General features: G+C 41.7%; 1 protein-coding gene across 6 annotated transcripts in view; it reads left to right on the top strand.

Annotated features, from left to right (window-relative positions):
* The window catches only part of Cttnbp2 (cortactin binding protein 2), a 158461-nt gene that overhangs the window by 127571 nt on the left and 12378 nt on the right, over positions 1 to 18512 (top strand). For all 6 annotated transcript variants that reach the window (XM_052720079.1, XM_052720077.1, XM_052720078.1 and 3 more), the window contains 5 exons: positions 6695 to 6847; positions 7693 to 7880; positions 13667 to 13845; positions 16845 to 17050; positions 17383 to 17559. In XM_052720079.1, the coding sequence (XP_052576039.1) occupies positions 6695 to 6847; positions 7693 to 7880; positions 13667 to 13845; positions 16845 to 17050; positions 17383 to 17559 (903 nt within the window). The remainder of the gene's footprint in view (positions 1 to 6694; positions 6848 to 7692; positions 7881 to 13666; positions 13846 to 16844; positions 17051 to 17382; positions 17560 to 18512) is intronic.

Below are 18512 nucleotides of genomic sequence, written 5' to 3'. Positions count from 1 at the left end.
GTGTAGGGGACCAGCCCAGCTCCACAGAACTGGTGCTTGGCAGTTTCTTACAAAGAACTCTCCAAGTTTGGGAACTTGGAGAGAGGCCCCTTGCCTTAATACTCAGCTCCCCCTGGAGGGCTTCTCTGACCCTTCTGAGGTGAGCTGCTCCCCTAGGAAACATCCATAGAGTTTGTTTGTATCTTGAGGTCATACTTAACTATAGATTAGGCAGTAGGAGAACTCTTGGGACTTAGACCTTGCATTCCATTCCATGTTATATCAGGAACCTCTTGAAAGCTACTTCTGTGGCTTCTATTCCTTTTTCTTCTTTTCTCTCTATTTGTATTTTCCTGCAAGCAACAGGGTTTCTCTGTGTAGTACTGGCTATCTTGAAACTCACTCTGTAGACCATGCTTTCCTCGAATTCAGAGATCCACCTGCCTCTACTTCCGAGTGCTGGGATTAAAGGCGTGCGCTGCCACCACCACCACCCTGCAGCTTCTTCTCTTTTCTTTGCTGGAGTGATTGAGTGAATATCCTGTTGCAGGAGGTAGCACTGGTATGAACAAAGGAAGAAAAGGAAGTAATTGTTCTTCCTATTCAGGAGTATTCCCTTGACATGGAGGTAGACGGAAGACCAGATCGAACAGGAAGTGCTAAGCCATATGACAGGGTAACCTGACTTTGGAAAATGCAGTGCTTGGAGCTTTTGTTTGTTTATTGTAGCACTTAGGATCGAACCTGGCACCTTGTGCTGCTAGGGAAGAGCTATGCCAGGGCCCCAAGGTGAAGACTTTGAACAATATACTTGAGTAAATAAATAAGGAGAGAGATAAATCTGCACTCTAAATTCAAAGAGGAAAGGGTAGGAAAGGTTGTGTCATTTCTGAGTACAGAAGGAATTTCTGTATTTGGCTTAGCGATTTATAAGAATCAGCAGTTTCCTTCAGTTTTTAATAGCAAATCGAAGATCAAAATGGTGATGTTTGTCTGCTGCACTCTTGACTACAGTGACCTGTTAGCAGCATGAGTACTGTGAGTCTCTCACTGGCCTTTCTCTCCTGGCTCCAAGTTCTGCCAAATCTGTCCCCCGCTGCTGCGGATGCTCTCCATGCACCTCCTCCCCACCACATCATCTCTTGCTCAAGTGGCTTTGAGATCTCACCAGCCCTCCTTATTTTCCCTGCTGTTCCTTCTTCAGCATGTCCTCTTCCGTGACTCTTGGAGGACCACTCTAGGAGACAAAGCTTTAATAAATTTTAATAAATTTTCCCTGATATTACACTCTAAGGACTCCAGAATAGAAGTTGAAGTTCTTAGAATATTATGTCAAGTACATTGTGGTCTGGCTTGTCATCTTGTACCTACTTCTCTGTGTGCCTACTTCCTTCCCCATGTTCATCCTTTCAATAGAGCCCATTGCTTTTGACCAGTGGCCAGTAGAAAGGTGGTGTGGAATACACCTTAGTGGACTAGGTGGGGATACCATGGCTTCTGAGCGGTGCAAGGCATGTCCAGTGAGCCCCAAGGAAGGGTTCATGGGTCTGTGGGTGTCTGTTCTTTCTTTGTGAAGAAGGTGAGGGGGTGATGTAAGGCCTCAGGGAAGGGAAAGCAGAGCCTGCAGCCAAAAAGGCTCCCTAGTCTGTTGTACTTGAGCTTTCAGAACGATGAGGTATAAGGCTCGTCTGTCAACTGCACTATTGCCTTTTGATCAAGAAGTGGGGTGATCAGATGGCCTTACAGAGGAGCACATTGATTTCTCACAGATGTGCTGTGTGCTAGTGGGTCTTAGCCTTATTTTCTCCAAAGGTGAGGCGTGGCCCTTGGATTTGACCAGCGTTGGAAAGGTGAATCTTATCTTTCCCCAAGCAATGCAGGTATTTGTTCTTGTCTACATGCCTGAGGGGTGAAATGGCAAGAGAGCCACAAAGAACAAATAAAAGAGCAAAACAGCAAAAGAAGCCAGAGGGGCAGAAGCGGAGTAAGCTAAGCTTTAAGAATCCAAAACTTACATGGAGAGTCAAATGGAGCCCGTGAGGAAAGGGGTAAGAACAGAGGAACCCCAGGAAGCAGGCAGGAGCTTGCAGAGAAGCATAAATCACTCTGTATTCATGTAGTTCCAGAGGAGATTTTCCTTCTCTTTCTCCCCTCCGTGAGAGGCACACCACATGACTGTTGTTTGGCTAGGGGGTGTTAGTACATCATATTGCAATTGGCTCAGGTTCCTCTGCAACACAAGGTATGGAACTGGGTCATCAAGACAGATGGTGTTTTAAATTACACATGACACTGCATGGGCAAAAAGAAAAACTAAAACACTAGATCAATATTTTCACATAACACTTTGAGTGCTTTGGAGAACTTTCCTGTTTAGAAGTAAAAATAAAAAAAAAATGACATTACTGTAGTAAAGGTAGATGAATATGCTAATTAGTCTCTATAAATGAATTTACCTTGTTTGGCCCTGCATCACCGGAGGCTTTTTGAAGGCCTCCCCTACAGTCACCACTTTTTCACGTCCAGAGCTTTGTCTCTACAGAGACTGGAGTAGGCAGTATATGGAAGGGGTTATTTTCAGTCCCCAAAAGGGGTGATTATAAACTTGGGGTTTAGCTACAGTTGTGGTCTGTTAACTGTTTTCGGATGAAGGAGTGTTGCTGTTGAATCAACAATGTAGGATTTTAATTGAAGGCTATCCAGAGTGGAGATTTAGATCTGAACCCCGGTGTCCAATTAAGATTGTCAATCTCTACAGGAGAGGAACAGGGCCAGTGCAGTCTGCATTTGGAAGGTATAAAGCATAGCTTCAGAAATGAGCTTTGAAGTAGCGTAGAGCGAAGGGGTCTGAAAGGGTCGAATTTCAAGCTACAGGATAAAAGGAGTCCACAGACAGAAATAAAATTGGCAAGTGGCTTTTATTCATATCTCCAGAAATCTGCCACACTGGACAAACCTTCAAACTCAGAATTTGGTAATGAGTTCTCATTCACTTCTGTGATTCATTTAACATTTATATATGAAACTATGGTAATTAGCCGGAACTGGACACATGCTGTTTCTCTAAGAAACCAACTTAACCTGTGCACATATTAGACTAAGGAAAGGGGTGTGTGTGTGGGGGGGGTGTTGATACCAAAAGGAGGCTATAAGGCCAGCAGTGTTAAAGACACTTTTCACCAATGATGCCCACACTACCTTAATTGGCACCTCATCACAGACCAAGATGAACACAGATGAGGTAGACACTTATGAACAGCAATACTCGGCCCTTCCTTTTCTTCTAGACACAAACTCTGAGAGTCCTCTATAAATGAAGTCATCAATGCAATCTCTCTGAGTGCATCAAGAGAGTGAACCTGTCTTTTCCACGCATCTTCCTGTACTCTTACACATCTACAAGTTCAGTTGATTTTAGGGCCAGTGTGATCCCACCTCCTTATTCTCTCTTTATCTCTCTTCCATGACTACATGCTCCCCAGTCCGGAAACATCAGGCCTTACATGCCACCGTCACATTTCCTTTCCGAGTACAGTAATGGTCATGTGCTAGCTGCCTCCATTAACTATGCAGCCTCTTCTTCAGTGGGAAATTCAAAGTTGTCTTCGGTGTTTTTTCTCTGCCCCATCTCTGAAGGTGGAATGCAGACTTACTGTTTTGTCTCATAATGCTGGTCTACTTTTATGGTAGAGGCCCCCCTGGGGGATCCCACAAAGGTTTTCTAGTGAGATCTGAGCTTACTTTACACAGCAGGGCTGCATTAGGGAATGGATTGACCATGTGCATGGTCACCAAGTGTCTGGGATGGTCTGCACTTGGCTGTGCTGGGGGGAGGTCTTTTGTTCCACCCTGTGACATTCCTTTAAAAGCCCTTTAATAGAGACAAAAGGGGCTGATTGGGTTTTGACCCAGGCCCTCCCAAGGCTATCCTATGTTTCTGTCTCTCTCCTCTATATTTCTATCTACATAGTCCTCATTTCTCCCTGCTCAAGAGTACCCTAGGGGAAAAATGGGGCAGGCCCCCCAATACCCCCTCAACCCTTGCCTTCAGCACAGCAGTTAGAACTGCTGTTTCTTTTCTCTTTATTTTTTTTTCTGCAAATCTCCTTACACTGAATGAGACCTCAGAGCAGGAGTCAATTCCTCTTTACCCCCATCCTGAAACATTTCTTTATCTCTATTCTTAAACATTTCCACTGATCTTCAGCAATGGTAATGAATTCCCTCACAACACAGTCTCTGTCTTCCACATCTCCTTTCTGTCACTGGTGGGCAGTGCAGCAGACCTAGGCCCTAGCAGGACCTTCTTGTCACAGGGAACTTTAAGGAAGTGCCAGTGCCCAGCACATCTCTATCAATCAAAATCACTGATAATGCAGGGGGTGGAACCCAGGCAACTTTACATGAGCACAGAATGGAGATGCAGCTGTGGCCACTGACCACAGAGCCCACTGAATTAGTGTGACACCATTAGCTCTGAATTCACCACCCAGGCACTTTTTCTTACAAGTCTCCCAATGTTGATTCAATGCATCAGTCCCTTCTGGGACTAAACTGTAACCAGCCAACATAGTTCTACATCTACCCTTTCTTAAACTTTGATGGCCTTCTGGCATCTGTCCACTGTTAAAATGCCACTCCTCACACTAGCCCTCATTCAGAATGCCTTCCTTCTTCCCCTCCCCAAAGACATAACCAGCATTGGGCATGTAGCTCCCATAGCAAGGAAACACTTGGATAAACATTTGTTGAAATGCAATTCAGTTTTCTTATATGTTTTGGTGGTACAGCAGCATCAAACACTTGACCTAGCCATACACCTAACACAAACCAGAGAAAATCTGGACTTCTTCAGTCCTAAGTTACAGGAAAAGAAATGTAAGCCATTGGATAGATAGGTTGTATTTTTTTAATTACTAAATAGAAGAGGTCTATTTATTGTTACTATTTTGACCAATTATAATTTCTTTTTTTTCTTTTTTTCCCCTCAAGCCAGGCCTTCCCTGTCTATCCTTGACTGTCCTGGAACTCGCTCTATAGACCAGGATGGCCTCAAATTCACAGAGATTGGCCTGCCTCTGCCTCCTAGGTGCTGGGATTAAAGGTGTGCACCACCACTACCCAGCTCAATGTAATTTCTTATATTTCTATAATATACACACACATGTGTATGTGTGCATGTATTATCTGTTTATTTATTTAAGAAAGGCTTGCTTCAAACTCTGCCTGGGCCTCCAGTGCTGGTCACATACATGCATTTCTGAGATAATGCTTGAACCTTGAGAAGCATAAGTTGTCGTGTTACTAGACTGCTGTATAGAAGATCACATCAGACAATAGTGTGATACCCAGCCCCTAGTACAAGGCAATTGAGAGATGGCTCTTATTTCTAGCCTAGTTTTTAAGGATATTTAGCTGAAGAGGTTCACTTCTGTTGTTTAAGGATTCTTTTGAGATTGAAAATTGTATCTATAGCAATGAGAAGAAAACAGACATTTCTCTCATAGCGCCCATGACAAATAGAATGTTCCACGAGGACTTTTAATTGATTGTTCCTCATGGAGGGTTAATTTGACTAGGACTGAAAGTTCTGAAATAGTCTAAGAAGTTAAATGAAGTAACTTCTTATTAATTGTCATATAGGAATTGCTGTTTTCATGTTTGAACTAAAGCAATAATGACATGTGAGTGCCTGGTAGTCACTATGCGTTATGTTGAATATGTTTTGTAGACTGGCTTATTTGTTCCCTATTAGTAAAAATTCCCCATCTAGCGTACATTTTTCTATTTGGGTTGATATGTAGTCATTTCTGCTCATCTTGAGTAAGAGGAATGGTAAGGATGGAGACCCTGGATTTGACTCCTTCTTCACTGTTTCTGAAACCTTAATCTGATCACTTCTCAGGACCATGAGATGGTGCTTGCATCTCTCAAAGACTTACCTATTAATGCTGTGAACATCTTTTGCATGTATGATTTGAAGGGCATTTGATGCTTTTAACCTTTGATATTATGAAACATACATAAAATACTACATAAAGACCAAAGAATAATAATAATGATGGTTAATAATAAATTAACCATTTAGCCACTGAACAAGTCAAGAATTTAAGTATCTTCAGCTTCCAGAATGTACCTACATGCCTCCTCTTGCTCACAAAACCTTTCTTGTGGCCACATCTCTATCATTTGTAATAATAATTTTTTAGCATTTTTTTAGAGGTGTTAAGAAATGAATCAAGGGCCTCACATTCACCAGGCAAGCATTTTACTGTAGAGCCCTGCCTCCCACTCTTAATGTGTATTTGTGGTTTTGTTACCTGTTTATAAATCCACAGATTAAATATTTATATTTTTTTAATTTTATATAAGATGAAATCATATTGTATATATTCACTGGCGATAATGTATTATTTGTGAAGGTTTCCTCTGTCTTCAGAGTTGTCATTTACAGTGTGGGAGTAGACTCCTTTTGTTTGCCTGAGCCCTTGCTGATGGATGGTGGGTGGATGCCCGGGATTTACTATGGAAGAGGGGTAGCATGTTGGTTTCATCTTCAACACAAGTTCCTGGACCTGCAGCTGAAGACCCTCAGTGTTTTCAGAGCATGCCCACCACACAACATTTGTTTGTGAACACTTTTTGTCCTCCTAGTTTTGCATTTTGCACCAGTTTGTGTAAAAGTATTAACCTCTAATTTTGCTTCTGCTCACAGCTTGTCTGATCCCAGTGAAACAGTCCCCCATTAAGAAGAAAATAATCGTCATCTTAGAAAATCTGGAAAAATCTTCCTTATCTGAGCTCCTGGGGGACTTTTTGGCACCGTTGGAAAACCACAGCACGGAAAGCCCGTGTACTTTCCAGAAAGGTAAAGGGTAGAGAGAGCAGGCTAGCAAGCCAGCTGTGGCATCATCCCCAGCGGTTGGGACTCAGCTTCATTTGGAGGTTCTTAGCCTCTTATTCAGGAATGGACAAAAGCCCACATGGGTCACAGAGTAGCAAGGAAACTTTACCCAACAGCAGTAGTACAGATTAGAAAGGATACATCTTCAGGATTTCTGGTGGGCCACGTAAGTGAAGCTCTAGAGTCCTGATTTTTGTTTGAGGTTTCTTTATATGAAGTCCAAGAGAAGTATGAGCTTGGTTGCTAAGGGATGTAGCATGGGTAGTTTTCTACTTTGATGAAAAGATTTGGATTATATAAGCCTTTTCTCATTCTGTGTGCCCCTTCCCACAATGCATCTGATTTTAATACAGGTCCAATTTAGGCATAGGTATAAGAGAGTAAGTAGGGGATTCTCCCTAAAAGTTCACCTGACACAATTTTACTGTACTGTGCAAGCACTCAAAACCATTCTAGGCCAAATTTGGCATTGCTCGTAGTTCTCAGGTTGTGTTCCTTGATGTATTTGGATAGAAGAGCCTTATCAAGGGTGTTGCTAAGGAGAGTAAGTCATTTCCATTGTTTAAAGCAGGTATACAGCTCAGGGCAGGTGCAAGTTCTAGGTTGCTAGGCACACTGTTCAGGGAGGAGTGTGTCCCGCCCAAGCCAAGGGGGGTCCCAGGTTGCTAAATTAATCCTTATGCTTGCATGTCTTGGTATGCCTCTAATCTTTCTGTCCCCAAAGTACAAGTTATACACCTCATGCTCTTAATTTGCATTTGCACCAAACCGTAAATAGCGAGGTTAAATTACAGCTTGGCTTCTTTTAGGAAATGGAACATCCGAATGCTATTACTTCCATGAGAACTGCTTTCTGGTAGGAACCATCGCCAAGGCATGTCTCCAGGGTCCTGACCTGCTGGTGCAGCAGCATTTCCGCTGGGTTCAGCTGCGGTGGGATTGCGAGCCCATTCAAGGACTCCTGCAGAGGTTCTTGCGAAGGAAAGTAGTGAACAAGGTAACAGGAAGAAACTGCAGCCTGCCGAGGTGGGAGAGGGAGCGTCTACGCAGGCTTGAGTTCCACTTATTGTATGGCCCCAGACTGGGATAATCTCTGAGCGTTCCAGGGCTGAGTAAGAGCAATGGATGTGGAACTCACAACAGCTTCTGCACTAAACCAAGGACAAGAACATGGGAATGGGCTTTACAGTTTCATTATTAGAGAATGCATGTAGAAGATGTGATCAGTTTTGCATAATATTATGTACAAGAAAAAATGAACAGGTTTTACTGGTATTATCAATGGTTCTTAAGGAATCTCACCAAGCTCTAAAAGTTGTAAAATGTTGGATTTGAAAATTCATCACTGCTCTTAAGGAAAACTCACTAATGTCTTAGAGCCTGAGGACATCACCCTACTGCTTATCCCATTTTAATGGACAGCTTTTACACTATGGTGGGAAATGGTTTAGTGTGCTTGTTTTAAGAATAAAAATACTTATTTTGTAGTCTCTCATATGTAAGAAGATAGCTGTGTTGGCCAAATGTCAGATATTATTATTATTTAGTAGTCTGGGATTGGACTGGTAACTGAGTGTCAGAGTAGATTTAATACAACAGAACTTCATCTGGTAGTTTTCTCACTTAGGCCTGTGCACAGGCAGCGTTTGGAGAACAGCATCATTTTAACAATATCATATTCTAAGCCACTGATAACAAAACAGCTCCTCACCCAGGTATATCTTTGACTGTCCCTTCAAGACTACAGTCAATATTAAACACCATGCCCTCACTTCAAGGCATGTATAGGCAGAAACTAGGGCACAGGAACATGTAGAGTCAACTTCTTATTACCATGGAGAGAAGCATCTTTTGTAGAGACTCACAGAATCATAAGAAGTTTCTCCTTAATGTTTCAGTGGCAATAACTGCCTACCCCATAGTTCTAGACCAGAGCACCTGGGCAAGACCAAAACTCTCTGTCAAGTACTACCAAAATTCTGTCTGTTAAGGTGCGGATGTGCATGTGTGAGGAGTGTGTGGGGGGTGGGGGGCAGATGGGAAGAACAGTGTGGTTAAAAATGACCTCTGGTAATTTAGTGAATAAGGTCTACCACCAGTGATTTGAATTGGTATCTGAAATTCCTAGTTAGAGAAATCTACTGCCTAATCATAAACATATCTTAGCCAAAACAAAGTCATTTTATGACCTCAGAAAGAAAAGAGAAGAAAGAAAAGTGGAGTAAAAAAAAATTGCCCATCTGAAGTTTTTCAAGTTACTAATACTTCCTTTAATTTTTAGCACAGTTAATATTTATTATTTGCTATATTAATTAAAATAATAAATTAAATTAATTAATATTTACCATTAGTAATTATTAAAGGTGGTTTTAGTGAGTGTTTTAATTCTGTAGACTTGACACACACACCCCTTGCCAGCTCTCTGGTAATCATGGTGGCAGAGGAGCTCTTGCTGGCCTTGTCCATGGCATTTGGGAGTGGGATATGGCACACAGACTAGGGAGTCAGAAGAGTGATGCCTTTAATTTCCCACGAATCACTTCCAAAGCTAATAAAAGAGATTCCCTGGAGTGAGCACACAATGGGAACAATTTCTACACAACAACAGAAATCTTGTAGCACAGAAAGCCGGACCCTTACAGGCATTTAGAGGCATGTTCATGCTTGATAATAATTTCTTCTCCCAAATCTTTCAGAGATGCAGGGAGATCTTTCAAGATGCTAAGCTTCTTACTAATATTTAATAAGAATTATTTTATTTTAGAGAGAATTTGGCATTTAGCTCTAGTTATAACGCTGCTATCAGGATTCTTGCTAGAAGAGTATCAGGGAAAATGAGAGATGTGGGCTCTTTTGTCTTTGGAGGAGAATGAAGTCATGAAAGAGACAAAGCCCAGGTAGCACAGGGGAGCAACCCGGCAGAACAGCTGTTAACCCTGACATGCTCCCTTTGTTTTCCTTGGCCAAATCAGCCCTTCAACATGTAGCAATGTTTGCATCCATCCTTCTGTAAATAATATTTACTTGTTCTAAAAATATTATACATTTAAGCAATGTATTTTAATCATATCCATCCACTGATCCCTCTAATATTTCCCATGACGCCTCCCTCCCAACTTCAAGTCCTCTCTTTTATTGTTAAGACCATCGGTGCCGCCCATATGTTCATGGGTGGAGGGCCATCCACTTGGCCAGGGACAATCTACCAGTGATACTCCTTCAGCTGCCTTATGGAAGACCTTAACAGGTCACTGCCCTCATCAGGTGATGGAACCATGGTGGGTAGTTTTTATTCAAGAGAGATTTTTTAAATGTATCACTTGATATATTTTAAATGCAAATATCAAGTGGTATATTTAAAAACATACTCAGTACATGGGAGTCCCACCTACCCAGATGGCTTCGGGTTGAAATGTCCAAACTGTCTTTCTATGTATAAGGGTAGCAAGATTTCAGGTTTCTTTTTGAAGAGATGTTTTATAATTTAATTAAATTTTCCTAAATAATTTAGTTGGTCTTTAAAACTTCAAGAACTTTTGCTACCTTGCAAATAAATCTTCCTAAATGCTCAATTAACTCATAAAAACCCAGAAAATTAAGATCATAAATCCTGTGATTCAAATGCTTTCCCAATTCTTGTCCTCTTTTATAGACAGTACAGTTCTATTTTAGCCACACATCAAAAACTCAAGTTGCTACTGTGAAGCAGCAGCCTGCATTTCAGCCAGAGAGCTTGGTGAGGGTCTATGATCTGAACTCAGATCTTTCTCCATAGAGCAGGAACCAGAAGAGCCCCTCCAGCAGTCACTGTGTGGGTAGCTTGTCTAAGCACATGCGTGTAAAGTGAGCTTACCTGACTTTAAAATTGGATCTGGGTGTATAACCCTGACTCTTGGCACTTCACCCTGGACTAGAGTAAGCTGATTTAAGTTGTCACCCTTCCTGAAAGGCAGGACTATGAATCTGATTAACACCACCAGGTTAGACTGTGGGCTCAATTCTGATTTTCTGTGACTCCTGGGCACAGCACTAAGATGTCCATCACAGCAAACAGGTGGGTGTGGGAACACAGGAGGTGCTAGCATAGAAAGTGGGGCAGGAGGAAGAGTGTTCTAGGGTAGACGGGAAGTCCTCTCCCTGGTCACAGGGAAGGCCTTTGGGATATGCTAATCTGTGCTCTAAGCCATAGCTGAGATTGGGGAGGCGGGGTTTCAGGCAAAGGACCAGCAATTGCAGCACATTTTGAACACAGGGAAGAACTGTTGTGGTGGGGCTTGGGGCACAGTGGACCAGTGGAGAGTTTCTTTGGGCACATGCTAAGCAGATGCATCAAATCGGCCATCTTGAATTAATACCAGGTAGTTTGGTCATTTGTGGAAGGTCATCACTTTTTCACCCATTTGTGTGTGTGCACATGTGCACGTGCACGTGTGGAAGCCAGAGGTCAAGTTGGTGCTATTCTGTGGGTGGTATTCACTTTATTTTTTGAGACAGACCTGGAGCCCTTACTGACCTAGAGGCCCCCCGCCCCAGTAGGTTAAGCTGGCTAGATAGCAAGCCCCAGGAATCCATCTGGCTGCAGCTCCCCAGAACTGGGATTATAAGCACATACCAGCACACTTAGCTTTTTTTTGTGTGGGTCTGGCATTGAACTGAGCTCTTCATGCTTTATCAGCAAGCACCCTATTGACATCACCCAGGCCCATCACCCATCTTGTTATTTGGGAATATCAGCAATTCTCCCACTTCTCTCTTCTATATAACATATTATTTCAGCCTCTCCTAGATAACCAGTGTCCTTTATATCCTGTGAGAGATTGGCTTAAATTATACATCGTTTCTTAGGTTTCCTAATTGCAACGTACTGAGGCGATTCTTCTTTTGAATAATGATACATGAAGCTTGAATCTGTACTTAAAGATTACAATCTGGAAGGGATCTTGGGGCTAATGAGCCTGTCCCAGATAATTTATTTGACAGATGGTAAAAGGTATCAGCAACCACAGAGGGAAGGTATTTGGAGTGTGGTGTGTGGCTAGCTATCCCCCCTCACACCCCTAGTCCTTGGAACTGAGGGCTGCCTCCCTGTTAGCTCAGGACACACCTTTTCTTTTCTTTTGTTCTATAGTTCCTGAGCATGCAAAGCACACTAAGGTGTAGCTCAGTGGGAAAGTATGTAGTTTGTGTGCCGAGGCTTGGGTTCCTAGCACCAAAAGCAATGAAACCGGACTTTTCAGTGTTTTATTTTCCTTAGAAGTGGTAAGTAGTGCTTATAAACAGAAGGTATACAGATATAAATATATTATGACATCCAAGTTTCTAAGTATCTCTACAAAGTTGTGCTTGTGATAAATGAATATGCATCAAGGAAATAAAACATATAATAGCTGTAAGACCAATTTATCAGAAAGACCCCTGAAGGAAACACCAGCCTTTAATGTACTATCAAATGATAATCACTGTTCCCATAACAGCCATTTTGCAAAGTGAGACATTTTGTACAAGCAACATCTGTACTTGGGAGAAAGAGGTACACACCTGTTTCTTCAGCTCTTAGGAGTAGGCAAATTCCATTCTCCTTTTGGAAATTATGCTGCTTGTTGAGGATATTTAATAGTGGGATCTTGGGAAGCAGTCATTGAATAGACATTAAAACAAACAAACAAAAAAGAAAACCTCATTCTCCCTGTGGGAGTGGGGGTGGAGTGTGTTTCTATAGAGACTCTGCCCTCCTCCTCCTTGCTAGCATGTGGTCCTGAGGGGGATGCTAAGGGACCCCTCCACTTGCTAACTGCTGGCCCCCCTTCTCCCCATACAGCTAAGTCTGGTCCCTCTTTGCTTTCTCATGGTTGAGCACAGGGAGAATAGCTTGAGCAGAGGTCAGCAGCAATGCTAAGCTTTAGGAGGAAAAGGGCCGCCTGTAGCTTAGTGATTATCACTAACACTAAATACAATTTTTTTTAGGTTTTTCTTTTATGTGTATGCCTACGTGTATGTTAGTACAACACATGCATGCAGTGCCTGAGGAGGTCCAAGAAAGAATCCCCTAAGACTGGAATTGCAGACAGTTTTGAGTGGCCACGTGGGTGCTGAGAATGAAACTCAGGTCTTCTGTGAGAGCAGCCAGTGCTCTTAACCACTGAGCCATCTTGCCAGCTCAACATCTTTTTAAGTGTGATATACCCCTTTATTATTTCTACTGAATATGTTGTCCTAATACCATTTTACTCTCTATTAGAAATAGATGTGTATAGTTAATATATACTTGAAAGTTGCTGAGAGTAGATCATAAATATATTCACCATTAAAAGTATATGAGATGATAGATATACTAAACAGTGCGAACTAATCATTTCACAATGCATACATGTTCAAAACATCACGTTACACCATAAGTAGAATTATTTTTCAATTATACCTTAAGATTGTAAATAAGCTCTAGCCTCGTCTTTGCCACCTCTTCGCTTTGTAACCTTGGGTAAGGTATCTCTTTGTGCCTCATTCTCCTGATCTGTAAAATGGGGCCAAAATACCCAGCTAAGGTTTGTGGTGGAGAATCTTGTAAAACACTTCTGACACTGACATGGGGACACATCTAGGGTGAACGTGTTAGGTACACAAGAGACAAAGTTTGCTTTTATGGACTCCTCCACCTACCCCAATCAACGGGAAAGTCAGATTCAGCTAGATTTTGGATTTTATAGTTTATACTTTTAATTTTGGACTTTAAAAGAAAAACATTGTTTTTTCTAAGCCACAGCCCTGTGTTCCACCCATCTCTAGTTCAGAGGCCAGCCGCCCTCACCCTGTGATCCAGTGTGTAAGATTGTGGACTGGGCTCTGTCTGTCTGGAGACAGCTCAACTCCTGCCTGGCTCGCTTGGGTACACCGGAAGCACTTCTTGGACCAAAGTATTTCCTGTCTTGTCCAGTAGTCCCAGGACATGCCCAAGCAACAGTGAAGTAAGTGCCAGTTTTTCTTATTTACCTACTAAAAATAGAGTCAGTATGCTTGTTAGCTTTAATTGTCAACTTGACATAGCCTAGAGTCATCTGAGGAAACCCTGGGTTGAAGAACTGCCTAGGTTAGATGCACCTGTTGGCATGTTTGTGGGGGATTATCTTGATTATTAACCCATACCCACTATGGGTGTTACCATCCCTAGGCAGGTGGTCTTGAATAGTATAAGAAAACTAGCTAAGGGGACTGGAGAGATGGCTCAGCTGTTAAGAACACTGATTATTCTTCCAGACCTGGGTTTGATTCCCAGCATCCACATGACAGCTCACAGCCATCAAGAACTCTGATTCTAAGGGACCCAACACCTTCTGGCCTCCACGGACATGGTACACACATGATATACAGATAAACATGCAAGCAGAATACCCACATACATAAAAATGAAATAAATCTTGAGAAGAAAGGTAGCTAAGCAGGGGCCAGAGGGCAAGCAAGCAAGCAGCATTTCTCTAGAGTCCCTGCTTCAGTCCCCTGCCCTGACCTCACTCGATGATGTTGTAACCCAGAAGTTTAAGGTAACCCTTTCTCCCCTTAGTTGCTTGGGTCATGATACTTATCACAGTATCAGGGGACAAAATAGGACATGTGGCAAACTTAGTATGCTTGGGGCAGAGACTGTTGACATGACTGCTTTTGCTACCTCCTGTCATTAGCACAGAATGCCAGTCTATATTCCTGTCACAGAGTGGCCATGGCTTGTCTGTATATATTTTTTGCTATTCTCTGTGAGTACACGCTGATACACAACACACACCTTACTGGAATCATTTATAGCTTGCTATTTAGCCTTCTGGCAAGGTCTCACATAAGAAACTTCAAATATTTTAAGCATATCCTCCCACCAAGCAAGCAAAACCAACATTTAAAGGAGGAGTTGACAAACTTCCTCCATCATTGACTGGCATTTACTGTGTCTTCCTTTGAAGCGACATACAAGAACTATGCATGCATAAAATAAGCTTAATGAATTAGAAAAACAGGAGAAGATGGAAAAGAGGAAGTAAATGGTCACCATTCAGCTCAGCTTGGTGGCACATTTGCTTCTGAGTATTCTAGCATGCTGAGCAGAAATCTATTTTGGAAAGCATGAGATACAAATAATTTGTATATCTGTCAGGCAGTCATGGCACATGCATTTAATCCCAGTACTTGGGAGGCAGAGGGAGGTAGATCTAAGTCCCAGGCCAGCCTGGTCTACTACAGTGGGGGTTCTAGGACAGTGAGGTCTACATGGAGAAACGATGTTTTATATATATATATATATATATATATATATATATATATATATATATATATATATTCTTCCATTTTGCAGAAAAGCCATCAATGTAATGAGTTAGTTGGGCAAAAAGAGGGAAATACTAAAATAGACACAGTATAATCATGATTAAACTGAAATCTGTATGTTTATAGGTGATAATTATGCCATCATCACAATCAAATACAGCTGGGTTTTTTGTTGTTGTTTTGTTTTGACATCCAGAGAACTTCGTTATTCCTAGGAACCAATTTTGGTCTTTCCCATGTGGAGTGTAGTCTTTGCACAAAAACTGTATAGATGTGAAGATCTTGTCTCATTGGCCATCTGACGCTACGTCAGCTTACTGTGGTCAGGGTATTGGGTGAGAGTCATGTTGTCACCCACAGCCAGTATGCAGACTGGGCTATATGTTTACATAGATTTCCCTCAGGCCCTTTGAGTGACATGTAGTGACTGAGGCAATGCTGCGTTTACATCATAGCTCTGAACTTTTCTCCCTCATCTTCCAAAGAGGAATGCTGGACCATTTGTCCACTCTTTTGCCTGAAAGAAAGCATAACAATCTCTCCTGTTCTTGACCTCTGCTCTGAAAGAGGCATTATGTAGATTTTTCAACTCTTAGTCGGGGGTAGTACAGAACAAAAGATGATATGAGATGTGTAGAAAGGCCTGAAATGATTGTCACCCTGCCTTTCTTCAAACCCATCTTTATACATTCAGGACTCTTGTAGATAGCTATAATTTTGAATACTAGAATCTTGGAGGCTGGGGGTGTTGTTCAGGTAGGGTGTTTGCTTAGCATATTCAAGGCCCAGAGTCTGGAACAGGAATCCTTGCCTAGAATACCAAGGGTTCCTTTGTATGTTCTATTGTTTTGTTATTTTTCTTGAATTATCTGTAACTAAGCATTAACAGATTCTTACAATAAACCAGTCTTTCAGTAGCTTTTAAGAATGCCTGAAACTTTATGCCAATATCTGATGGTTTTGAAAAATGTTTATATCCTTAGAGGTATTGTTTTGTTTCTACTTCCTAAAAGTTATATTAACTGGTTTTGTTTTTGTTCATTTTCTGATACTGGGTATGAAACTAGATCTTCATACATGTTAGGCAAATTCTCCAGTACTTGTAACTTTTAATGCTGTGAAAACATTGACATCGTAACTAGCACTGATTGCTCCAAATTCAGCCACAGTTCCTGTGGTTTACAGCTAAAATACAAGAGGTGTACCTGAAGCTACAGCTGGACGTCCCAGTTCTCTGCAGGACTGAGTCATGTATGTGTACATGTGTAATGAGGAGCCCCTGCACTCATTTGTCACTGATATATCCTAATTCAAATATTAAAATATTGTGTGTCTTATTAATGAAATGTGTCAAACAAATATAAGATATTGAGACACAGGTTTTATAGAAATATGTTTTTTGGATAGATGCCTTCCAATTTGCCTTCATTTTTATATCTTTATCGTGCATTCATTAATTCTGTAGATACTATTGATTCTAGGATTTAAGCAGGCATGTAAATAATCAGTTTCATTCAAACTGCTTTAGTATTGGATAGTTTTATTTATTATACAACTAGCCTTCCAAAAGTAATTTTCCTCAAGGTTTTCAGGCCTGCCTCTTTTGTGAGCTTGCGTGTAGTTCATAAGAGGCTTCTTCTTCCTCTCTTGCAAGGTGGATGTCTAAGCTGTGGAATGCCGTCATCGCTCCCAGAGTTCAAGAAGCAATATTGTCAAGAGCCTCCATGAACAGACAACCTGGTGTTGGGCAGCCAGCTTCTAAGAAGCACCCTAGCCAAGGACAGCAGGCTGTGGTGAAGGCCGCTCTCAGCATCCTGCTTAATAAAGCCGTTCTGCATGGCTGTCCCCTGCCCAGGGCAGGTATGTGGTAGGGCTGTGCATGAAAGAGAGGAAACTGACATTCTCTCTATCACTGGAATTCTTTTTTTAGGGAGTATTCTTTTGTCTCCTTGTAACTAGAGAAATGAATGTATTGCTCTTAGCATTGTTCCAGAACTCTTTCTGTTTTTAATTACTGGTAGGTATTTGAATTCTAGGCCTCCAAGTGCAGTTTGTGCTGGTCCAGACAACTCCAGCTTGGTTACTGTTGACAGGCCTATGCTTTAAGAATTGGTCGTGTACTTCAGGTTACACTGTGAGATGGTGTTATCTCCCCTTCTTCTTAGGAAGTAATGCGGCTTGTGTTGTTTCAGAGCTAGACCAGTATATAGCAGACTTCAGAGGGGGAAGTTTCCCTTTGTCCATTGTTTCAAGTTACAGCAAGAAGAAAGGAGACAGCGGTGCCTGGAGAAAGGTGAACACGAGTCCTCGCAAGAAGCCTGGGCACTTTTCCTCACCCACGTGGAACAAGCCAGACCGGAAGCAAGAAGGTAGGGGAGGGAGGCATGCATGGCCCAGTTTCTGAAGGCAAGTGGGCTTTCATTCTTAAAACTGAATTCTGTCAAAGCCCTGAGTGGTTCAGTTCATACTTTCATGGAATGAACCATGTAATAGTGTTCCAAACATAACCGGGAGCCTTCTATCTGAAAGATACCACTTTCGTACCAAAAATAGAAAATTCATTTTCAACTTGTTAATTGATACTTTAAAAGTTAATTTGTTAAAAGTTAATGTGTCGGCTTTACTCTGTCTGGCTCTTTTTACATACATGTCATTCCTTAGGTAAATTTAAGGTAAATACATGTACAGGTAAATTTAAGGCCAATGTAAAGGCATTCACGAGTGAATCAGTTCGAGTATTGTTTTCCTGCATGGTGGTGTGTACAGGGTCAGGTGCAATTTTAGGTACTGGATGTGGAGCAGGAAGAGCAGCCAGAAAGTCCTCCTGGAGTGTAAGAGAAGTTAAGAGCTCGAGGTAAATAATCACCCAAACCATAAGCATTGCCACCATACGCTGTAGTGTTAACCACCAGGCACAGTACAGGAAATAAGGAAGCAACGTTATGGAATCAAGTACCGTAGAAAACTTACTCTGCTGGTAAGATGTTAATTAAACCAGGCAGAGTGGCATGCATCTTTAATTCCAACACTGTGGGGGCAGAGCCCAGCAGCTCTGTGACTCTACATGGTGAGCTCAAGGTCAACCAGCGATGTAGTAAGAAGACCCTGTCTCAAAAACATTTTAAAAGGTTAATTAAAAATATAAATTATATAATTTCATTTACTTAGAATGGTTTGTGGTATCAAGTATGCTATCCTTCAAAACATGAACAGTTTTGTGAAGGATGAATAAGCAGAGTTTTAGCCTTGTATTTACACTGATGTCAGCAGGGTTTCTAAAATCTAAAAACAAATTTTGCAAAGTGCATAACTCATAGATAAG

The sequence above is a fragment of the Peromyscus californicus genome, unplaced genomic scaffold (genome assembly GCF_007827085.1).
Source record: "Peromyscus californicus insignis strain IS unplaced genomic scaffold, ASM782708v3 Scaffold_6__1_contigs__length_162567912, whole genome shotgun sequence".
NCBI classification, from domain to species: domain Eukaryota; kingdom Metazoa; phylum Chordata; class Mammalia; order Rodentia; family Cricetidae; genus Peromyscus; species Peromyscus californicus.
The sequence above is the reverse complement of the archived record's forward strand: the minus strand, read 5'-3'. Positions and strand labels throughout refer to the sequence as shown.